We start from the raw sequence: 24,042 nt of genomic DNA, 5'->3' as shown, positions 1-24,042 counted from the left end.
CTAGCTTCTTGCCTGGACTAGTGCAACAGCTTTTTAATGGGTTTCCCTGCTTCCACTCTGCAGTCCATCCTCTACACCAGCAGTCTGAATGATCATTCTAAATGTCACCATATTGCCATCAACCTTGTTAAACAAAACACAAAAACAACAACAAAAAACTTCCAGGGGCTCCCCATTACCAGCAGCAGCCTAGAGTGAGAAAGGTGATCTTGCCTGGTCATCAGGAAGTCCCAACTCCATTAGAGAAGGCGGGTATATGAGGTAATTGGCACCGTATCCTCCCACCCTGACCTGGACTTCAAGTCTTCCTGAAGTCAGGGAAGCGAGCTGCCAGCTTTGGTTTAGAATCATTGTCCTTTCCCACACTCTTCCCCATCTCAAATCTTAGAGGTCTGAGTCAGATACCAGAACCATTTCCCCCTCAGGTGCCATTATGACCCTATCTACAATTTGTCTCTCCAGTTTGGGGAACCACCCAATTGAAAGCCCCTCTGATCGACTTCTCTGTCAGACTCATTCTTACACTGTTCTGAGCTCCTCCCCCCAACTTCCACTCACCTTCCCACTGTCCATCTCCTGGCAGCCCTTTCTACTGTGCCCTCTAGAATCCTGTCCCTTTGTCAACAAATTTTCCTACACCCTCTACTTCCTCAGAGAGTAGTCAGATTACTTTTTTGCCTTTATCGAAGTTTGACCCTCCTCCAGGACTCCTCTTGTAGCTCTCTGCAAGAAGGCTTCTCACCTTTCCACTCCCCTCACATCATAGAACCAGGGGGCAGGGGCAGCACTGCCACTTCCATGCTTGTACAAAAGTTCCTTCTCCTTTGCTCTCCAGCCATACCACCTTCTACCCTTCCTCATCACTGACCCCCAATGGCTTCTTATGCATTGATGATTTCAGCCCCTGGCTCCTGGTCATCTTCATTAGCCCCTGTCCTGCCATCCTCCTGGTGACTGCAGTAGCCATGTGGCTTCCTGAGCCCTCAGTCCTTGGTCTCCTCTTCACATCACCTCGGCCACTGGCTCCCATGGTCACACTCTGATCTCTCTAATCACCCAGAACTAGTGTCTCTGTGATCTTAAAATCAAATACCTTATGCTGCCTGCTCCCTCACTCCCTTTCTCCCACAAAACCCTAGTTTCCTCATTTCAAAATGGGTGTGAGGATAATGATTATTCATTCTTCACAGGCATAATGAGCCAACATATAAAACCATCCTTTTACAGTTGCAAAACAATATGAGAACAGATGGTATTGCGTTTATGTAGCCTCGGGTCTTCTGATTACTTTCTCCTTCTCCTTCCCCTGGAAGGCCATCTAGTGAAATGGATAGAGCACAGACTTGCAACCAGACAGATTTGGTTCCACCACTTGCTTGCTGTGTGATCTTATGTAAATTACCTACTTTTTCTGACACAGGTATCTCATTCTCATTTGTAGAAATACTAGTAGCAATAGTGAGAGCTAGCTCCCAGGGTCATTCACAATGAAGATCAAGTAAGAAAATGAGATAGTGACTGGCAAGCACTTGACAAAGTGCCAGGGACATAGCAAGCACTCAGTAAATCGGAAACACTATCATCATTATAACAGAAAACGTGCTATTTCTAACCACAACTCCCTTCTAAGGATAGACCCTAACGCACAGAAGGTTCTTTGTCCTACTTAGGGCCTTGAGGAGTGTGAATTTGTAGCGTGGGAAGAGAAAGCAGGGACACTAATTGCTCTGTGTAAAAAAAAAAAAAAAAAAAAAAAAAAAGACAATTTGGAATTCACTCAGCAAAATAGGAAGGAGAGGTAATAAAGAAAGCCTTCACAATGGGAGATGGACTGGAGTTTCCAATATACAGGGGACAGGGAGACCAAAGAGAAGGCTGATCCAGTGACTTCAAGAGATCATGAGCCCTAGCTGGTTTGGCTCAGTAGATAGAGCATCGGCCTGCGGACCAAAGGGTCCCAGGTTCGATTTCGGTCAAGGGTACGTACCTTGGTTGCAGGCTCCTCCTGACCCCAGGCCCTGTTCAGGGCTTGTGCAGGAGGCCACCAATCGATGTGTTTCTGTCTTTCCCTCTCTTTTCCACTCTCCCTAAAAATCAATGGAAAAATATCCTCGGGTGAGGATTAACAACAACAAAAGAAATCATGAAACCTGAGCTGGGAAATGCAGTGGGGCATTAAAGAATGAAAAGGACAAGATTTGGTGACTGATTGGCTCTACCTTGGGGAGAAAAGAAATTGAGGCAACTAGGAGAGCACTCTGACTTGGGTGGTACCAGTCCCTATGAAAAAGGGAACGGAAGCCAGCCCTGGGGGTCCAGAAGAAGGTTACAAGAAGTCTACTTGTCTAATTAGCTTTCTCATAGGGCTGGCTCAGGGAAGCCAATACGTCACGCGCACACCCCCATCCCCTAAACCTTTTGCAAAGGCTTAGTCCCATACTCCCCCTTGTGCTCTAAATAGGAACTGCATTCTCTCAGAACTGACCAGTAGCCATAGTGCTGAAATCAGCCAAAGTTTAGGGTTGAAAGAAAGGGAACTAACATTCCACTGTATTTATACAGCACGTTGTTTATCCATTCATCCACTGACACACACTTGAGTTGCTTCCACCTTGGCTTTTGTGAAAAAAAATGCTTCTATAAACATGGGTGTTCAAATATCTACTTGAGTTTATGCATTCAATTCTTTGGGCTATATACTCAGAAGTGGAATTGGTGGTCAAATGGTAATTATTTAACTTCTTGAGGAATCCTGGAAAATGAAGATCTTGATATCAATTCACTGGGTATCAATTTCTGTGCTCATGTATCTCTTGTAAAGTCTTTATGTTCTTCAGCTTGAAAACTCTGTTCTGAGTTACACCTTGAAATATAAAGAAAGTAACAAAGTGTGGTGGGAAAAGCATGAGTTTGGAGTAAGATAGGGGTGGTTAAAATCCAGCATTTAGTCTAGATACTGAGGGCAAGCCACTCCTATCTCCAAAATTCCCTTTTCCATAAAATGAGGCTAATATTACCTATCCCACAGGACCACCGATGGAATACAAAAAAGAATAGATGAAAAGAACCTACCACAGAGTGGGACAATTCACTTAAAAGTACATTGTTTTGGGACCTTGGTGCACATAACAGAGGAATAACCCCCTGGCCTAGAGGAGCATGGCTGGCTGGTGACAGCCACAGATGTACAAATAAGTCACTATAGTATGTGGTGATAGGTGTATTGGGGGAGGGACATTTTATCCTCATGAGAAAGGTCAGGAAATACTCTGGAAGAAGTGGCTCAAAATGTGAAGGATGAATAAAAAGAAAAGTGTTTTAGCCCAGTCAGCGTGGCTCAGTGGTTCAGTGTCAACCTATGAACCAAGAGGTCATGGTTCAATTCTGGTCACGGCACCTGTCTGGGTTACAGGCTCAATCCCCGGTGTGGGGTGTGCAGGAGGCAGCCGATCAATGATTCTCTCTCATCATTGATGTTTCTATCTCTCTATCCCTCTCCTTTCCTCTCTGAAATCAATAAAAATATATTTTTTTAAAGAAAAGATGTTTGAGGCAATGGAAGCTAGCCAAGCAAAGACACAAGCGCATAGAACACGTTGTGAATGGAACTTGAAACAATTTGGTGTCACCACAACATAAAAATGTGAAGTCATGAATGGGAATAAATGAGGTTAAAGAGGTAGGCAGCTGCTTAATGACCAAGGTGAAGATCTTGACTTTTTCCCGTGCCTTGGTTTTATCATGCTTCAAATCCTTCTGTAAAATGAAGATTATAATGTTATCTTTTTCACAGGGCTATTAGGACTAAAGGCAAATGAAATGGAATAACACAGAGCACTCAGAAGAGTGCCTGGCACATAATGAGACCCAAGTGTTTCCTAATACTAATACTATTGTCTTGAAGGTGAAGGAAAAGGCTTTAAGCAGGGGAGTGACATTGTCACATTTGCATTTTGGAAAGCAGGTAGGATGGATTGTAGGAGAGAATATTAGTAGTAGACAAATTAAGAGGCTGTCACAAGAAATAGTCTAAGAAACAGAAAAAGTCTGCCGTGCGCCAAAACAGCAATAATGAGGATGGAGTGAATTCAGCTGTTTAAAAAGTAGAAGTGATGAGCTCTGATGCCCATTTGAATGTAGAAGGTATGAGAGCAGGAGAGTCCTAAATTAGGCCCTCAAGATTAGTTTTCTTTCTGATCTCCATCCCTCCCTCCATTCTCCAATAACAAAAAGGCCATCACAACATACTTCTTCTTAAAGGTTTATTAAAGTTTAATAGTACAATTAATATTTTTTTAACCCCAGTACAAAAATACAATTGACAACTTGACAAAAATGGCTCTGCCTAGGGCTTAAAGGTTTGAGTTTCTCCAACAGTAAGAGGGAAAGCATGCTTCCAGCTGGAGCCGAGTCTAAGCACACAGCCATTCCTGCACACACATGCGTGCAAACAGGGAATCCCAAGCAGGAGAAGAGGAAGTTGTAGGGATTCAGGAGGAAGGCCAAGATTATTCCCAGGAGGGAAAAAAGAGAAGAATCAGGCTGGTCTCCTTGGTGGGGTCAGAATTACTGATTTACATTTAGGGTTTACTGTTTGAAACGATAAGCAATTTCTGCAATTTTAACATTGTAGAAAAGATGCTCCTGGTCTCCCTTCACCAGCAAGGTCAGTAGAGTGGAAGGAAATGGAAAAAGATTCAAACACTTAAGTGCAAGGAGTAAACCTCCAAATGGCTCAAGTTTTGTGTCAAAAGATAATATCTTTTACATTCAATGACAAATAGGTCAGAGGGGCAGGAGAAGGAAGTCGGCCACATGCTGCTGGATCCACAAACATGGAGACCAGCTTCTATTAGCAGAACTCTTCCACAGTGAGAGAGCTCCTTCCCACACAGGCAGGAGGAGCAAGGTTTCCTGATTGGTTTAGTTGTTCTGAGTGATTCCTCAATATTCCCTCCCGGCTGCTCTCCTTTCGAAACACATTCATGTTACAACTCATCTTCAAGATGTTTCACTCTGTAGGCATCACCCGTCAGCCTTTCCTGAGCTTCCTTCATCCCCTGAATAACTGTGAAATAAAGGTCGGGGGGGAGGGGTGAGAATACGAAGTAGAACTTTAATATCTACCATCTGACAACCAATACAGATTTTTTGTGTTTTAGGAGAAATATGACAGTAGCATGGGATCTGGACACAAAATTTAGTTCTGGATTTTAGCGCTGGGAAGTCATTTTACCTCTTTGAATTTGGTTCGTCGTCTATAAAATGTGGTAATGCTACTTACTTTGCATAGGATTATTGCAAAAATTAAATGAGCACGGATAATAAAAGTGCTTTATAAAGCTGAAGTGCCACAAAAATATTAGTAGTAACTTCGGCTTACCCTCCAGGATTAGAGTTGAACCTGCATAGACTGCACATGTTTACTTGACACCAGGAATAGAAAACACCCTCCTACCATCCCCATTATATCTTTTAGATGAACGTTTCATTTATTTCATTTCCTGTCGAGGTTACAAGTGACTACCTCTGTGAGCCTCAGTTCTTCACTTTCATGTGGGTCAGTTAGCTCCCAACTTTATCTTTCCCCTATATTCTACACAGGACCTAGCCAAAAGTTAGTCATGCAAGAGATGCTCAGCTAACATGTCGAACTGAGTTTCCCATCACGGACCTCCCATATGGTTCATCCTAGTTAAATCTAGTGGCAACCTTCCCTCCTTTCAACATAACCATACCTTGCTCAGCATTGGTGTAGAAATATTTGTAGCTGGGGTTCCCATTCTCATTGATAATTTCAGGACGCACCTTGCCACTGGGATCTATTGTAGACAAAATGGCACAGGGGTTGCAATAATTACAAGACAGGTACCTCAAACATTATATGGTACACTAGGCCTTCTGGAAAACGAGACCCACCCATCTTTGCAGCCCATTATCTCACCGCCCTAATCCCTGTGGTTTATGGTGCAATCACAATGAACTCTTCGCAGTTTCCTGAATACAACACCTCTCCCCCATTTCTTGGCATGTGCTGTTCCCTCTTCTTGACATGTTCCTTTTCTGTGTGATGATGATGGAATCCTATATTTTTACCTGTATTCCCCATAGAATCTAACAGAATGCTGAATAAAGATTACACAGTCACTAATTGTTCATGGAAAGACATTTGGCTGGTTCCATCTGGCAATGGAACCCCTGCTGTTCTATGGTGTCAAGGGTAAGAATTGTGGCTTATCTGTGTCCCTGTAGTGCCTCACATAGTTCTTGACTTAGAGCTGATACACAAACAATTGTTGACTGAATAAATGGATGATCAATACTCTGTTTTGCTCACAAAATCAGTTAGTTAATGGGAAAAACTTCAGACTTGAAGTTCTGGCACTCAGAACTCTCCCACTCTCTGCTGAAACTGCTTTCTGTTTCTTGTTTTTAGCTATCCCAGTATAGTTTCACTAGGTGGAGTCAGTGCCGAGTCATGTCTCTCTCCTTCCACATCTTGGATCCCCAGATTAAGATCTTTCACCTTACCCAGGAAAAGAATTCGTGGAATATAACCCCCATCAGGGCTGAAATCTTTATCCTTGGGCTCCTCTTCATCCTATGAATTAAAAACCTTAAGTCAGATCATGTTCCCTCTCTCTTCAAATCCTTTCAGTGGCTTCTCCTCTCATTGAGGGTAAAACCCCCAAGTCATTGCAGTGGCATAAGAGGCCCTACATGATCTGCCACCTGGCACTTCTCTAACTCCATGTCCTACCCCTTTTTAGGCTATTTCAAGCACACTAACCTGTTTGCAGTTGCTGTCATTAAACAAGCCAGGCATGCTCGTAACACAGGCTTTGGTACTGGGTTTTACCCTATGCCTGGACACACTTCCCTCATTATCCTTATGGCTCACTCCCTTTTCTGCTTCAAATCTTTGCTCAAATGTCACCTTCTTTGATAACCATGTTTGCAAACTATCCCCTCCACCCTTCACTTTTAGCCATAGCACTTACCACCATCTGATATTTGTCTGTCTCCCTGTATTCAAGCCCCCATAGGTAATTTCAATGGGGGCAAAAAAATTTTGCTTTGTTCTTCGCCGATTCCCCACTGACTTGGCACATTAACTGTTACTGTGTTCAGAAAATTTCCAGTCCTGTGTTTAAGTAAACATTATTTTATAGAATGTACATTCAAGCTGTACATTCAAGCCCAAACAGACTTGGCTTTCAACTGAATCACATTTTGTAGGAACTCACAGCCTACATGTGTGACTATCCCTTTAGATCAGCTACTATACAAAGATGTAAAAACATGTCATAATCATGGACTAAGAATGAAGGGACCTTAAAATTCAGTCATCTTATCCAATCCTATCTAGCCTACTTCCTCCCGCAAGTGGAGGCTGGACAGTTTTCTACCATGTCTGACACAAGACTTAGTGTTAAAGGTCAAGAGAAAAATGCATACATATAAGCAGCTAGCTCTGCTAAATAAGATTTTATACTATTAATAATGGCAATTCTAAAAGAGTGAAGACTTAAAATTAAAACAGAAAGGAGAAACTCTGGAAGTCTTACCTCAAGATTTACCATAATAAAATTATGGGCAAGTTCTGAAATTTCTGTAGATTCAGCAAATTTGGGCTTTAAAGCTGGGGGAAGGAGAGGAAGATTTTAGAATAGAAGAAAACATCATTGTTATATCCAAACTCTAATTTGCTGAGCTGAGTCATATAACTAACCCTTAAATCAGGACACTTGACTTCGGGTTCTGCTTCTGCCACTTACTTGCAAAACTATGTGACCGTGAGTGATTGATGTCACTTCTTTAAAGCTTTTACCTCTTTTATAAAATATAATGGTATATATATGAAAAAATTATTACTATTTGCTTTTTTACACATTTCAATAACTTCTATTAGAGAAGTAATAGACAGCAGAGTAACAATACTACTAATGTATTTACATTACACTAATTTTATACTCCGTTTCCAACTAGGATTTTATACGTATAGCATAAGAAACGAAAGAAAGAAGTCTGACTTGGAAGTGGCAGGGTGGTATAGCAGAAAAAAATACATGCTACCAAGTAACCTTGGGTTCTAATTTGGTTCTCAAGTCCTCCAGGAAGATTTTCCTAACCTTCTCATGTCTCTCTGTACATTTCAGTTCCCGCTAACATTTGCTGTCCATATGACTACTGTAGTACTTAATCTCATGCTCTACTTATCTTAATTACCTTACCCTCCAACCCCCTGCAAATATATTGCAAATTTCTTGGGAGCAGGGAATCTACGTCATGTATTTCTTTGGTATCCTTTACAGGAATCAGCAGTCACTGGGTTAAAGTCACTGCTCCTATTTTTAAATGCTAGTATTTCCGAACGCATCTGAGGTTTGATCATTTGCACTTACCTTTGCAAGCTCCACACCAGGATTTATGGATAATCACCATCAGGGGCAATCCACTTAAAAACGAAACAAAGAAATTATAATCTAGCAATTCCACTTCTTGATATCTATCCTAATAAAAATGACCAATTTATGAAGACAAAGATTAATGCACATTCATGTAGTATGATTCCAATTGGGAAAATTTTAAGACAACCTATTCAATAACAAATTATAACAAAATTACTGATAAATTCTGACATTACTGTAAATTCTGTAAATTTGGACTTTAAAGCTAGGGAGAAAAGATTGTAGAAAACAGATTTAAATTGTTAAGGTGATATAACTATTAAAAATATTAATAAAAATTTTCATTGGTATAATTTTAAAGTAAAAACTAAAATATAAAATTATTAGCTGTAGTTTGGTTTTAATTATACGAATATGTACGGAAGAGCGAGCCCAAAGGGAATGTAACAAAACATAACAGCAGTTATTCCTGAATAATGGGATTATAGATTTTACTATACTTCTTCTATTTTTCTACAATTAAATGTAATTTTTATAATCAAGGAGGAAAAAAGTTTTTTCTTTTTTTTAAATAACGAGTGATATAATCCACCTGAACCAGTATTGGCCAGATGAAGCTCTCCAAGTTCTCAAGGTTTAAATGACAACTTGCAGGAGGGTCCTAGGTAAGCACTCATCATCCAACCACCGTATCAATACATCATCATACACTGTGTAACACTGTATTTACTACACTGATTTATCATATTTATCATATTCCCCCCACTCTTCTTGGACCCTTAAGGAACTCTTAGCTGTTTCTATATCTCCTACATCTGGCATACAAAGTCATATTGATAGCAAACACGTATGTAGCACTTACTATGTACTGGGCACTATTCTAAATACACATAAACTAATTAATTTATTAAGTACCAAATGAATTATCAGCTCCTCATCAGAGGCCTACTACAAATTTGGGATAGGTTTCTGCCTCTAATACTTGTAAAAACTTATAAAACAAATGAGTAGGGCAAGCTTAGGTGACAAGTGGGATCCAGGTAACTATAATAATGGGCAAAATGTAATATACTTTTATTATGAAACACGGTGCTATGAGCTTTATATACATTATCTCATTTAAATACTTACAATAATCCTTAGAGATATTATTAATGGTTTCAGAATAGTAATAAGAAAACTGAGACTCCAAAGAGATTAAATATTTGGCCACATAAAATTTAGATTCTGCAACTTACTAATTGATAAATCTGACTCCAAAACTATCGTTCTTTCTAACCAGTATAGTCTACTTCAATTTAGAATGGTAATCCAGAAACCATTGGAAAAGGACTTAAAGATTTCTTAGTCCAAACCTCCATTTGCGGCAGGAATCTTCGCTCATATATCAGAAACAAAAGGTGGTACAGATTGCCTGATAAGCAAGAAATAAATTACCAAACATAGCAACCTATTTTTTTTAAACATATCCCTGCACTTACAGAAAAATCTGTTTTGTTCTCTCTTTTCTCCCAAGCAAACTGTTCAGCATTCTGGAGCAGAGGTCAGCAAATTACAATCAGCAGACCTAATCAAGCCCACTGCCTACTTCTGTAGAGCTCTGAGATACAAATGTTTTTTACATTTTTAAATGGTTGAAACAAGTCTAAAGAATAGTACCTTGTGCTATGTTAAAATTAAACATAATTCACATTTCAGTGTACATGGTTTTATTAAAACATATTGACACTTTTTTTTCTTTCTTTTAATCCTAACCCAAGGACTTGTTTATTGATTTTTTATTTTTTTAGAGAGGGAGAAAGAGAAACATTGATTGGCTGCCTCTCATACATGCCCCAACCAGGGTTGAACCTACAACCTAGGCATGTGCCAACTAAGCCACACTGATCAGGGCTCATTTTTAGACTTACTATCACTGCTTTTGTGTTACAATGGCAAAGCTGATAAGCTGCAACAGAGAGGCTGTGGTCCACAACGCCTAAAATATTTACTATTTGGCCCTTTGCTGACCCTTGTTCTAAAGTGACAGCTCACACTAACCCCTCTGAAGCCTTTGCAAAACCACCTTCTCTCAACAACTAGTTAGTCCTTTCCTCCTCTGGACTCCTAAAGCATTCTATGACCACCCTCTAACCACCAGCCCCTTATGTCCTGTAATCATCTGTTTACTTGTCTGTATTTCTCAACAAACTATTAACCTCTCAAGGGCAAATATTACCCAATTCATCTTTGAAAATCACAAGCACTGGTAAGATAGGTACCTATCGTTTGTTTAATAAATAACCAATGGAAGAATGAAAGAAAAACTTAAAGCGACATTTGCCTCGAAACAGAGTGAAGCACAAATTACAGAAGTGACAATCCTTCTAGATTAGAACAAAATATCTCATCTCTTACTACGCAATATTGAAGTATTATTTCAAAGGCACAGCAGAAATATATAGGGGTTGGCAAAAGTAGGTTTACAGTTGTTTGTATGGAAAATAATACAATAACTAATAAATACAAGAATAAACTTTCATGTACTCACAAATGTAAACCTACTTTTGCCCATCCTTGTATGTATATCTAAAATGTTACATTAATTATATGAAGAACATTAAGTGAAAGAGATTCCAGCCAACTCTCTTCTTCTAAAAGGTTTTATTAAATGAAATAATCTAGTGGCTATGTCGTTTACTTCCACTAGAACCAAAGCTTCCCAAGAACAGAAACCAGTGGATTTATGTGAGCCCAGACCCCAGGATAGACTAGCAAAAAGCTTAGGTACAGTACTAAAAAAACTATTTGTGGTATGAAAGAAGGGCCAGTGCAGATGCAGAACTAAGCCATCTTAAGTTTCTGTTCACAACTGTTTTAAAACAATTCATTCATCCAGTCTGCTTTCCCACAGTTCAGCTGGGGGAAATCAATGCAGTGTGATATCCCAAGTAGATTCCAATCTAAGCAAGCCCTGTCCATCTGAGCTCTGTCCTCTGGAGAAATTTGCCAAGATCCTTCAAGCTAGTTCCCCAGATTTTCTAGTCTCCGAGTATGCTCTAAACTCAGGGCCTGGCACAGGGGCATTCTGCAAAGTGTGAGTCAGTCACAACAGCTCTAGTACCACACATCAGTATGCTCTGCAGACCTTCAGATTTTTCTTCTCAAGAGAAATACAGGGCAGTAGAGGTTAGACAAGGAGCCATGGCCTTTCCCCAAACACCTCTGGTTAGAGCAGGCTCTGGTTCAGATACTGCAGAAACATGTTGGCCAGTTGAGGCAGGTTCTCATTATTGGGATGAGTTTTGGTGTAGGAAATAAACTGGCGTCGGAGGCGACTCAGTTCTGCCATGGACAAAGGCCGGGTAAACTGAAGGTGCTCCGTGGTCCCAGGAAGCTTAAGCAAGTCTCCGGGGACTGCGCTCTTCTGCGCTTCCATCAGTCCTGCTAACACCTGGCTGGTGACCTGATCCAGCTGGTGCAGAAAGCTGCCAGAGGCAAGGGGCTGGGACTGGGTAGACTGATGAGGCGGAGGAGCACGGTTCTCAAAAAGGGCAGCCCGGATCTCTGCGAGGGGCAACGGCTCCTCTAAGCCCACCAAGGTGAACAGGGGTCTATCCCAGCGGTTCCGAGAGTCGGGAGCCTCGAAGCGCAGCATTAGGGCCTCCAGAAGTTCGGGAGGGTAAAAGGCACTGGACACATGGTTTGCAGCTTTCTCGAAATCAGGGATCACGACAGCTGGAAGATCTGGCGTCCTGGTTTCCTTCGGCTCCAGTTCCTTAAATAAGTGTGCCTGGGTTCCCCCATTTACTACCGAGTCCACTGCTTGCTCTTCCCTAAGGACGCAGGTGCCCGCTGCCAGAGGTCTCCCTCCCCCTTCAGCTCGCGGCCGCCAACTCACACTGACGTTCCGGCTCTGCTTCTCCGCCGCCGCAGCCGCCACCCGAGGTCCCCCGCTCAGACTGCCTGGCCGTACGCAATAGACCAGGCAGAGCTGGGTGCGCGCCGCCCGCGCCAGGCAGTAGAGCTCATAACGGAAGCCCTTAATGTAGTTAATGGAGTCAAGGATGACCACATCGTGCCTACTCAGGCGCCGCTCCACCGCAGCGCGCAGGGCCCCCCGCAGCGCCTTCTCACGGGCCGAATCGCCGTACACTGACGGGTCCTCCGCCCCCAGCACCGCCGCGTCGTCCACCACGTACACCGCATGACCCTCGGCCGCCAGCGCCCCGCGGAGCTCCTCTGCGCGTCGGCTCTTGCCGCAGTACGGCAGCCCGCAAAACACTACCAGCGGCATCCTCCAAGGGCGCGGCCATGTGCAATCCGCAAGTCAACTTCCTGGTTGCCGGCGTCTAAGACGCAAACCGGAAATGCAAACTGAACTTCCGGCATGCATTGACTCTTATAGGACCTCTTGTTGCTATGGAAACGAGAGTCCCAACTAGACCCAGGTACTCTTCTCTCAGAAAGGAGATAGAGACTAGAATGGCATCATTTATTTATGGCAAATGTTATAGGCCTCATGGGAATGTTATCTCCCTGTGGCCAAAGACTTCGCCCATTCATTTCTAATGGGGCCTTTATGAACATTAAAAATTGCAAAAACAATCAGGACTATATTATATAGAAGACAATTCACAAATGCTAGTTTCCCTTCATTCCTTACACCCAGTGACTCTCAATAACTGCTTATTCAATAGCCATTTCAATCACTCAACATCTCCGTGTTTGGGGATTCAAAGATGAACATAAAACAGTTCCCCTATAGGAAATCCAAGGTCTGAATGGGAAGAGTTAGGCACCTACAAGCAGAATAATATATACTACTAGAGGCCCGATGCACAAAATTTGTGCAAGAGTAGGCCTTCCTTCCCCCGGATGCCGGCACCAGCTTCCCTCTGGCTGCCAGCAGGCACCTGGGCCCGGGCTTCATCTGGAAGGTCATCCGGAAGGATGTCCAGAAGGACATCTGGTATAATTAGCATATTACGCTTTTATTATTATAGATAATGTAGGGTGGATATAGATTGGGTTTTAACAGTACAGGGGGAAAAAAACACAAACTGCCCATAAAAATCACTTAAGACTTTATCTAAAAATAGTCATTTGATTTAGAACTTGAAAGACTAATAGGAATTTTTCTCTTGGGTAAAGTTACCATATAAAATACAGGATGCCTAGTTAAATTTGAATTTCAGATAAACAACAAAAAAAGTTTGAGTTTTTAAAAAAATATATTTTTTTATTGATTATATATAGAGGAAGGGAGAGAGATAAAGAGAGAGAAACATTGATGAGGGAGATCCCCCACTAGGGATTGAGCCTGCAACCCAGACATGTGCCCTGACCAGGAATCGAACCAAAGCATGATTTCCTGGTTCATGAGTTGATGCTCAACCACTGAGACACACTGGCCGAGCCAAAAAAAAATTTTTAATATAAGTATGTCTCAAACATTATATGGGGCATACTTAAAACTATTGTTTACCCAAAATTAAAATTTAACTGAGGATCCTTTATTTTTATTTGCTAAATCTGGCAACCCTACTCTAATTCAGAAGGCATGAGACTCAGAACCATGAAGCTGTAGGATAGCAACCCTACTCTAATTCAGAAGGCATGAGACTCAGAACCATGAAGCTGTAGGATACTAAAATGTCCCAAAAGTGTTTTACCACCCAAAAGCAAGCACTATAGTTTGTGAGTGTTTCTGTGCAAGTATATGTGTATAGGGTAGGTGCACATAAGTATATTGGGTCTTTGTATTTCTCTAAAACATTTAAGTCTTGGCTCTGCCACTTACTAGCCATGTAAACTATTGTCAAGTTATTTAACCATTCTGTATCTCAATTTCCTCTCCTGCATAATAGTTCTTACTTCACAGGCTGAACCAACCTTAGAGGTTGTGAGGATTAAATAAATTAATGCATACAAAGCACTTCCCTTCCCTGCTCTGCCTTTTCTCTCCCTTTGTATCAGTTGTCTGTGCATAGACTTGGAATTTTAGACTACTCAACTTGAGAGTAGTAGGCAGTATGGTTTACTGGTTCAGTGCAGGCTCTGAAGCCAGAATGCCTGCATCTGAACCTTGGCTTCACCACTTATTAGCTGTGTGATTTTTGGCAAGTTACTTAATTGCTCTATGCCTTAGTTTTCTTATCTTCAAAATGAAGGTAACAACAGTACCCACCTCAAAAGAGTTATTATGAGAATTAAATAAGCTAATTCACATAATTCAATGTCTGGTGCATAGTAAGCACTTAATAGATGTTAGATAGTATTAGTGTTGTTGTTATCATGCAAGTATTCAGTTTTTGCTCTGCTTTGGCATGACCTTCTCATACTAAAATGTCCCAAAAGTGTTTTACCACCCTAAATAATTTAAAACCATATCTTATACCTGGCAGCTGCTTCTCTCTTCCCATCTTCTAGTGTCCTCCAATGAATGTGATCTCCAAAACCTAGAAGAAAAGAGTCTTATAAACATTCACACATGACTCAAGAGCAAAGATCCAAGAAAGAAGTGTGGCATGGTCACCCATAAAAAAGGCTTTCCTCTGTCAAGAGCATGGTGTTCAAGTCCCAGTTCCACCACTCTCTGGGTTTTTTGGACCATGGACTGTCCCATACCTCAAGCTTCACTTTTCAGACCTGTAAAATGGAGATAACATTGCCTACTCATCATTTCTAAGGAAAATAAATAATGTCTGTAAAATGCTTTGTAATCTAACACAGACTATGCAAATCCTATATAATAAAAGGATAATATGCAAATTAACCATCACTCTGTCACAAATATGGCGGCGCCCATACCCACAAGATGGTGGTGCCCAGTCCTCTCAGCCCCGCTGGAGTCCCCCAGTCCCGGGGGAGGGGGACCAGCCGCTGAAAGCGGGCAGCGTGAGCAGCCAGGTGGAATGCTTGCTTCGACGCCGTGGCAACGAAGCAAGTGTTCTACCCCAGCCGTGGAGGGCCTCTGGGCCACAGAGCGCCTCTGAGCAGTGGGCGCAGAGCGAACAGGCCCCGCAGAGAGCTACTGAGCACGCAGATTCGTGCGCAGGGCTACTAGTAATACAATAAGAATGAATGCAAATTTTCCACAGAGTAAACATAAAGCAGGTTATAACAAATCATTACTAGTTGAAGACAATTCAGCAATATTGCTTTTGAGTCTAAAGAGATGGATGTCGACCTCAATCCCTATTAAATGCATGAATTTTGTGAATAAAGGAGGCTCTCCAAGTCCCAATTTCTTCATCTGTAAAATCAAGATACTATACCTACCTCCAAGCGTGGGTGTAAGGATTAAATGAGATACTATTTTTAAAGCTTTTCTTGTCTTAATTCCCCACACTTCATCCAGAGTGGTATTTTAAAATCACATCTCTGGCAGGTAAAAACTTTTCAGAGGCTTTCCAAGCCCTAAAAAGAAAGGCCAAACTCTTGCAGCAGGACTTACAAAGCCTTTCAGAATATGGCACTTGCTCACCTCTCCAGGCTCACTTTCCACACTTTTCCTAAAATATTACACACAAAGCTTCTTTCAATTCCTTAAATGCAGCATGCACTTTCTCCCCTCCAGCTTTCATAATCACTGCTCCTTCTGCCTTTCCTTCCACCTTCACCTCCCATTCATTCTTCAGGTATAAACCTAGAGGTCATTTCTTCTAGTAAGTCTTCTGATTCCCATGACAGCACTTCCCAGGCTGAATTGTAAATGTTGGATGTGGTGTCCTTTACCCCAGAGCGAATTCCCTAAGAGTTGGAAACATAACTGTCTTATTCCCTCCTGTTTCCCTAGCTCTTAGCTCTACACATGGCCAAGGTAAGTGCTCCATAAAGTATTTATTGAGTAAATGAACCTTATTTCAGCCATAACATAAATTACTCAATTTTATATCTGGAAAATGTGATCATAATAATGCTAGCTGCTATTTATTGACCACCTTCTATATTCTTGGCATATCACATGTGTTACCTCATTTAAATTTGGCAATAATTTACAATAATCCTCTTTTACTTGAGCTCTCTATACTTGTTTTCTCATCATTAAAATAGGTATAAGTCATCAGTAAATGGCAGCTTTTGTTATATTCTTTAGAGTTGAGACTTCTGAGGCTCAGACAAGTTACATAACCTGTACCAGGTCACAGAGCTGGTAAATGGTCAAGTTGGGATTAAAATTCAATTTTATGACTTTTCAATTACTATACTATCTCCCACGCCTTTCTTTCCTAGAAATAAATTCAAATTTCCATCAGTGTTAACACAGAGAAATAAATAGCTCATTCAGATTAGCACATGGGGGCAAAATCCAAACTAACCATCATCTCTTTTCATTCCCAACAGCATGGGCTGCTGGCCAAGAGAAAATGTGTCACTTGCCTAGGGCTCAAAGTCTAATCCTGAAGAGTGAACAGTTAAGTAAGAGTATAATTGGGAGGATGCTCAGAAGAATTGGAAGGTACTTAATGTGATCCCCATCATTCTACTTGTCAACACCTAAACTCAGGCAACTTAATCCTGCTTTGGCAGGATGCCCAACTAGACAACTCTGTCTCCCCTCTCCTCCCTCCCTTTCAAGCTCTCTAAAAACCAATGGAAAAAATATCCTGGGGTAAGGATTAAGAAAATAAAAAGAATTTGAATTTGTATATGTTCATTTTGATATGCTTACTAGACAACCAATTAGAGATGCTGAATGAACAAGTGAATATCTGAACCTGAAATTCAAAGGAGTTACGAGCAAATGGATGTAATTTAAAGCCTGAGACTGAATAAGATCCCATGGGAGTGAGTATAGATGGAGAGGAAGTCCAAGAGCCCTGGAGCCCTCCCAGGTTAGGGGAGATAAAGAATAACTAGCCAAGGCCTTAAGAAGGAACTGCCAGTGAGATCGGCAGAAAACCAGCAGTGTGCGGAGTCCTACAATCTAAGTGTTTCCAAGATGCTTCAAGAAGGAAAGGTGATCAACTGACTCCAATATTCCTGTTAAATCAGAAATGACCACTGGATTTAGCAACTGAAGAACAATGCTGACTTTGGCAAGACCAGCTTCAATAGAGGAGTGAAGATGACAGCATAATTAGAGCAAATCCAGATAGCCCAAAGGAAGAATTCTAGAACTAGGACACACAACACTTTCAAATAATTTTGCTGAAGGGGGAAAAGGGCATTGCTAAAGGGAGCTATGAGTTGAGAAAGGGTTTTAACTCAATGGAGAGGGAAATATAGGATGTTGAAAGCTGATAGAAATTATATAATAATGGAAGAAAAGCTGATGATACAAGATGAGAAGGGAGAGTAAAAAAAATCGTGAGCCCTAGCCACTTTGACTCAATGGATAGAGCGTTGGCCTGTGACTGAAGGGTCCCGGGTTCGATTCTGGTCAAGGGCACATGCCTGGGTTGCGGGCTCGATCCCCAGTGTGGGGCGTGCAGCCAATCAATGATTCTCTCTCATCACTGATGTCTCTATCTCTCTCCCTCTCCCTTCCTCTCTGAAATCAATAAAAATATATATATTTTTTAAATATCATGAGTAGGTGAAAGGACATTGGATTTATTACTCAAGTAGAGGGATTAGCCTTTGCTAGGAGCACAGTTTATCCAACAAAGATAGGAAAGGAAGAATTTATGAACACTGGTGCTAGCTAGAAGGTAGGTAAATGTAGTGGTGACAGTTTTTGAAAGGTCTCTTTTCATTCCTTCTGTCTTCTATTATATAGAAAGCATGGTCACCAGCTGAGAGCAAGGATTGTGGAAGAAGTCTGGAGGTTTGAAAAGATGAGGAAATATGAAATAGTCCCCTAGGAGAAAAGAACCAGAGAAAAAGGATAAGTAAAGGGCATGTTTCAGGAAGGAAGTGATTCCAAAGAAAGCTTAGATACAAGGAACAGTGAGCAAATAAATTGGTAAACACGTAGATAATTCTAAGTATTATCTGTAGAAAAATTTGTAATGCTCAACTTGTAGAGTTTTTTTAAAAAGACAGAACTAAAGTGCAAGACAACAACTACTTATAAAGAGGAAATGACTGAAGTTAAAATGTTCTTAATAACATCAAGGTATTAATGTTAGATTTTGTTAAGTATGCAAGTAAAATTTCAAGAGTAACCACTAAAAGAAAAGAACTAGAGCGCCAACTTCCAAACTAATAAAGGAGATAAAACAAAATAAGAACAAGCAAATACTCAACCTCTAAAGAAAGGACACAAATGGAGAAAAAAAAAAAGCATAGAAAAAAACAGAAGGAATGGAAACTGGATGAGAGAAATATGACCATCTCTAATCACCACAAACATCATAATCACCACAAACATCATAATCAACACAAACATAAGTGGACTAAATTTGCCAGTTGGAGTTAAAAGACAGTAATGGTCAGATTTTTTTTTTTTTTTTAAAGAACATGAAACTATGATGTTTACAAAAGCACCTAAAAAAGGACTTAAAAAAGTAAAAAATAAAATGACTGAAACATATATACCAGGCAAATGTTAGCCAAAAGAAAGTCAGGGAAGCTAGATTAATATCAGGTAAAATAAAATTTCTCCATAAATGTGGGCTACTCAGGAGCTAGCTGACAAAACTTAGTCACAGGAGTTATTCCTAAGAAAGTCCCTCGGGCAGCACGGTTCAGCAGAGTTTTCTGCACTGATGGAAATGTTCTATATCTGCACTGTTCAATGTAGTAACCACTAGCCACAGGTGGCTGGTGAGTACTTGAAAGGTAGCTAATGCAACTGAGAGGCTAAATTTTCAATTGTATTGAATTTTAATTAATTTAAAGTTTAAGAGTGACACGTGGCTAGTGCTACTGTATTGGACAGCACAAACTTAAGAAATTACTCCAATCCACTCGTACTACAAGGGCCCAGAAAAGGGCAGAGCCTACCCAAAACCACAGAGGAAGCCACAACCAGAATTTAGGTCTCTTGATTCCTAATTAACATTCTTTTCTGGTACCCCAACAGTTCCTTAGCCACCTTACTGCATTATTCCTAAGAGTAAATCTAGAAGTGTAATTTGAAATAGTTTACTGCATGTACAAAATTTCTTTAAAAAATCATAGTAAAAAGTAACTGGATTTTTTTAATAATAGGAATAATCACCATCATTACTTTTTGATTTCTTACTTATGTCATAATTATAATAACATAATGATATGATAACAGTATCAATGACTAACATTCATATGGCATTTATTACATGCCAGGCACAGTTTTGCGTGCTTTTACATGTACTGACATTTAATCCTCACAATAAACTTATGAGGTAGAAACTCTAATATTCCCATTTTACAAATATGGAAGCTGAAATTAAATAGCTTGCTAAAGGTTACACTGCCAGTAAATGGCAGAGCTGGGATTAGAACCTATGTAGGTGGTTGAGTTCCAGAGTCTATAGTTTAACCACTCACAAGACTTTACTGCCTCCTTATCAAAAATTAAGTGAATAAATGAATGAAGGAGTGTAGCTTCACCAAAGCAGAATGTAAACATTGCCTTCAGAGCTAGAAAACCTAAGTTTTTTGTTTCCCTTCAAAAATAACTGAAAGGGAACAGTATTTACCTTGTTACTAAAATCACCTACTCCCCGACACCACCCACACACACCCATGCCAACATGGAACATTTGAAGAGAGTCCAGTTTCCTAAAGTGTCACCTGCACAGCCACTTAATTTATGCCAGTTATCTGCAAAGTGAGCTGAAGGCTCCCATGTCAGCAAATCCTTCCCTAAAAACATTAATATAAAAAAGGAGGAAAATAAAGGAAAGTGACCATTCCTAGACACAGTATTTACATCAGACTTCCTAAGCTCTTCATCCTAAAATTGTTTTCATGAGTGTAAATGAAAGACATCAGAAAAGTATTATTCACCCACTCCCAGCTGACAAAAGGTCAAGTGTCAGAGCTGGCAGCCACGCTTCTAAAATGGAGAACATTGTACCGAGAGGTAGAATAACACAGTGACCAAAAAAAAAGGTCTGTCTGCGGTCACACAGAGCTGGATTGGAATCCTAGTTCAGCCACTTACTGTTTGCATAAATGCAAAATATGCCTAAGAAAAATATCTATTCCATAGGATTGTTGTGAATGTGAATAGGAAACAATGTGGAAGGTAAACACTCCCCATGTGTCAGTCCCTAATGTTTATTCCAAAGACTTGACAATCATTTTTCTGTTTCAGGAGGAGAGGACATAAACTGCCCCCACTAACAACTTTCTCATTTCTCCTTTCAAGTCTTCAGAGGAGTTTCTGCACTCAGAGGCAGGAGTGTATGTGCTTGCGAAGAGCACTGGCTCTGGGATTTGTAGCCCAGCTAGCCCACTTACTAGCTGTGTGACTCCTGTGCCCACTTGAGGTTCTTTATCTGTGAAATGGGGATGATAATGTTATCCATCTCAGAAGGTTACTATGAGGATTAAACCAGCCAATATATGAAAAATGCACAGAACAGTGCCTGAATATAGCAATGTACAGAAGTTGTTACACTTCTCCCCACAGGTAATATAGTTCAAATTTTTAGCACATGGAGAATAAGAAAATTATTTTAGAACTCTAGAATGTTAGGTCTGGAAGAACTCTTAGGAATTATTTCTAATTCAACTCTCTTATTTAATAAATGGTCTGCAGGGAAGACCACAGCTGGCTATATGGTCTGACCAGGATTAAAACCAGGCCTTGCCCGGCCAGAGTGGTTCAATGGTTGAGCATCAACCCAAGAACCAAGAGGTCACCAGTTCAATTTCTGGTCAGGGCACATGCCTGGATTATGGGCTCAATCCCCAGTAGGGGGTATGCAGTGGGCAGCCAGTGGATATTTCTCTCTCATCGATGTTTCTCTCTCTCCCTCTACCTTTAAAAATCAATAAAAGCGTATTAAACACACACACACACACACACACACACACACACACACACACACACACACACACCCCCAAGCCTCCTGATTCCTATTCAGTGCTCATACCATACCACTGTATTTCCTCTTCTTAATGAAAACAGTGGAGTCATGCAGTTTCTCCTGTCTGCAAACCACCAGGCCACCTTCTGGAAAGAGCCAGAGCTACTTACACAATGTCACGTAATTGCCTGCTTACTTGTCTTGATTAGTCTTCAGACTGCTTCCCATTCTTACAAGGTGAACTCAACATTCCCCCTTGCAGCAAGAGTGGGGGAGGTTAATGTCCCTCCCCCCTGAACAGGCCCAGACAGAGTAGAGTGGAAGCTATGCTATGTGACTTGTAAAGCTAGATGATAAAAATGCTATGCATTTCCACCTTGTTCTTTTGAGGCACTCACTCTTGAAATCCAGCTGTCTTACTGTGAGGAGGCCCACACTAGCCCATGAAGAAACCAACTCAGCTGAGGCCCCTGACATCACACTGTGCCTTCTTTGAATTCCTGACCCACAGAATTGTGAACATAATAAAATGATTTATTTACACCACTAAATTTTTGAGCGGTTTGTTATACAGCAATGATAACTAGAATAACCACAAGAGCTTCGTGTCTAACAAGGAATAAAAATACTGAATACATGACACCAAGGGATTGCCTACACCTAACACAGTAACTAGAACAGAGTAAATTATCTGCTGGTGTCTCAGGTAGTTATTATTATGCCCATTTTTGCAGATGAGAAACTAAGCTTTGAGAAGTTGAGCAACTTGTCCTAGGCCTCTTAGCTTGTTAGTGGCAGAATAAATTGAAACTTAGATCAAAACCCACACTCCTAACACTACCCTTCTGTCCCCCTTGGTACTTACAATTTTGCACTAAATATACAGTAATCTGTTTTAAAATGGGGTTGTCAGCATTTAAAACATTCTGGCCCAGAATTCTCCATGTAGTTTCATCACTGAAATGGAAACCCACATATCACCTCAGAGAAGCATTCCCTGACCTTCCTATTTCAGGTAATATCAGTTCCCTCATCCTTTCCAGCCTCTCCATCCCAATTTCATTTTATTTCCAGTATTTATCCCTAGCTGAAACTGTCTTATTAACAGCAGTGTCCAAGACAGTGCCTGGAATATGGCAGGTGATCAAAAATTATTTACTGAATTAAGGAGGGACTGTATTCAGGCGCACTGAATGTCCACCCAATCTCATCACACACCGATAAATGAACAAATAGGGAGGATAAGAGAAAATCGAATTTCAAACAGCAGAACTGCAGCAGAGTCTTTCCATACAGTAAGATCAGTACAAAAAAATGGAAGGGGAGGGGAATCAATGCTACCACTCACCCACTTAGAAAAGCATAAACCCTGAGTTTGAATGAAGATGTAAGAAATGGGATGGAGTAGGGAGATCACATCTTCTATTCTCTATTCATAACCACTGTCTTCTCAGCCCTCACAAACAATTCAGTTTCTTCAGACACACTAACTGAACCACAGGAGGGACAACTGTTGGTAGCCCCTCTAACTTCAGACTTTCTACCCTCTTTTAGCCTTTCCTTTTGCACCAGTCACCACTTCCTGGAATGGAGGTATGGTTCCCCCCAGGGCAAGGAGGCAGTAACCTTACTCTTGAGGAGGAGGTAAGTTGGGGAATCTTCAGACCAAGAGCAAGAGTCTCTGCATATGCATGTCCAAAAAAGGCGCTATTTCTCCTAGCAGTAAAGTTGACTGTTTCTGAGGACCTACCAAGTGCTAAGCACTGTGCTGGGCTCTTAAACATGCTTCTTCTCATTTAAGGGCCATTCCTTACCCCAACCCAAGAACACCGTCCCATCACATCATTCCCCAGACCCGCTACTCCCTACCCCAAGAAATCTTCTTCAAACTCCAAGAACGGTTGGCTAGGATAAAAAAGAATCTGGCATGACTTAAGAGAAAGAATGGGAGGGGGACCGTGTTAAGAGGAGAAGAGGGTTATACAGGGCTGGGAGCCAGGATAAGTAAAATTAAGGTAAGAATGCGGTCTGACCCTTTCCAAGCCCAGTATGTCCATCAGAAGAGGTGACCAGGAGCAGGAAACTGAAGCCCAGCAAACAGGTGGCCCCGAGACGAGGCCGCAGCTCCATGGTGGTAAGTGTGCGGGGTCACCGGGCAGAGCAGACGCAGAGCCGGAGTCCTATAGCAGAAGGTCCGCGCCCTTCCCCAGATGCGGCTCAACCCAACCCCTCGAGTTCCCAGATTTTTTTTCCCCTTAACTCTGAAGGAAGTGATGTTAAACGGATGTGGGTGGTGCCTCCGGGGTCCGGATTGTGATCGAGTGGGTTTAAAGGTGCAGATCACGTAGAAGGGTGTAGGTGTTGCTCTCAAACGCAAGTTGCTTCCCCCTACCCAGCCCCGATTTTGGGTGTTCAGTCGGAGGACGTAGAGAGAAAAAGTAGGCTGAGACAGTGAGTGGTGGGGAGCAGGCTTCGGAGAACCGTTGCAGGTCGCGTCTGCCAGCAGGTTAGCCCCGCCCCCTAGAACCGCGGCACTTCATATTAACAAAGCAAATTATTGATTGGTGAAGTCAGCTGCTCCAAACAGTGGGCCGGTTGCCCATTGGCCTTGGGTCCCACTTCCCTCTCCGCAAACATAAAAGACAACTGGATTTCATTCTTAGGTTCCTGCTTGGTCTCCAGGAGACCTAGAAAACCTGTTCTACGGTACATGGTCTCCGTGCCTTGCAAGAACGCCTCTT

General features: G+C 41.4%; 2 protein-coding genes across 2 annotated transcripts; both read right to left on the bottom strand.

Annotated features, from left to right (window-relative positions):
- Positions 1–4,256: 4,256 nt before the first annotated feature.
- Positions 4,257–12,734, bottom strand: KTI12 (KTI12 chromatin associated homolog). Its single transcript, XM_080652098.1, has 6 exons — positions 11,539–12,734; positions 8,406–8,458; positions 7,569–7,642; positions 6,532–6,601; positions 5,739–5,822; positions 4,257–5,068 (listed from the first exon to the last, which is right to left on the bottom strand). The coding sequence occupies exon 1, from the start codon at positions 12,685–12,687 to the stop codon at positions 11,620–11,622; it is 1,068 nt and encodes a 355-aa protein (XP_080508224.1). The 5' UTR covers positions 12,688–12,734; the 3' UTR covers positions 4,257–5,068; positions 5,739–5,822; positions 6,532–6,601; positions 7,569–7,642; positions 8,406–8,458; positions 11,539–11,619.
- On the bottom strand, positions 4,257–23,801 carry TXNDC12 (thioredoxin domain containing 12). The gene is made up of 7 exons (XM_080652106.1): positions 23,335–23,801; positions 14,791–14,851; positions 8,406–8,458; positions 7,569–7,642; positions 6,532–6,601; positions 5,739–5,822; positions 4,257–5,068 (listed from the first exon to the last, which is right to left on the bottom strand). The coding sequence occupies exons 1-7, from the start codon at positions 23,429–23,431 to the stop codon at positions 4,989–4,991; spliced, it is 519 nt and encodes a 172-aa protein (XP_080508232.1). The 5' UTR covers positions 23,432–23,801; the 3' UTR covers positions 4,257–4,988.
- Between the last annotated feature and the right edge of the window lie 241 nt (positions 23,802–24,042).

The sequence above is a fragment of the Plecotus auritus genome (assembly GCF_963455305.1).
Source record: "Plecotus auritus genome assembly, chromosome: 2".
Lineage (NCBI taxonomy): Eukaryota > Metazoa > Chordata > Mammalia > Chiroptera > Vespertilionidae > Plecotus > Plecotus auritus.
Note: the sequence above shows the minus strand (reverse complement) of the source record. Positions and strands in the feature narration are given on the sequence as shown.

Excerpts from the sequence above, each read along its gene's own strand:
- KTI12 (XM_080652098.1), bottom strand. The coding sequence starts at position 12,687 with ATGCCGCTGGTAGTGTTTTGCGGGCTGCCGTACTGCGGCAAGAGCCGA.
- TXNDC12 (XM_080652106.1), bottom strand. The coding sequence starts at position 23,431 with ATGGAGCTGCGGCCTCGTCTCGGGGCCACCTGTTTGCTGGGCTTCAGT. Across the intron at positions 6,602-7,568 it reads TTATTATGGTAAATCTTGAG|GATGAAGAGGAGCCCAAGGA; the intron begins GTAAGACTTCCA and ends TTTAATTCATAG. Across the intron at positions 5,069-5,738 it reads CTACACCAATGCTGAGCAAG|TTATTCAGGGGATGAAGGAA; the intron begins GTATGGTTATGT and ends TTTATTTCACAG.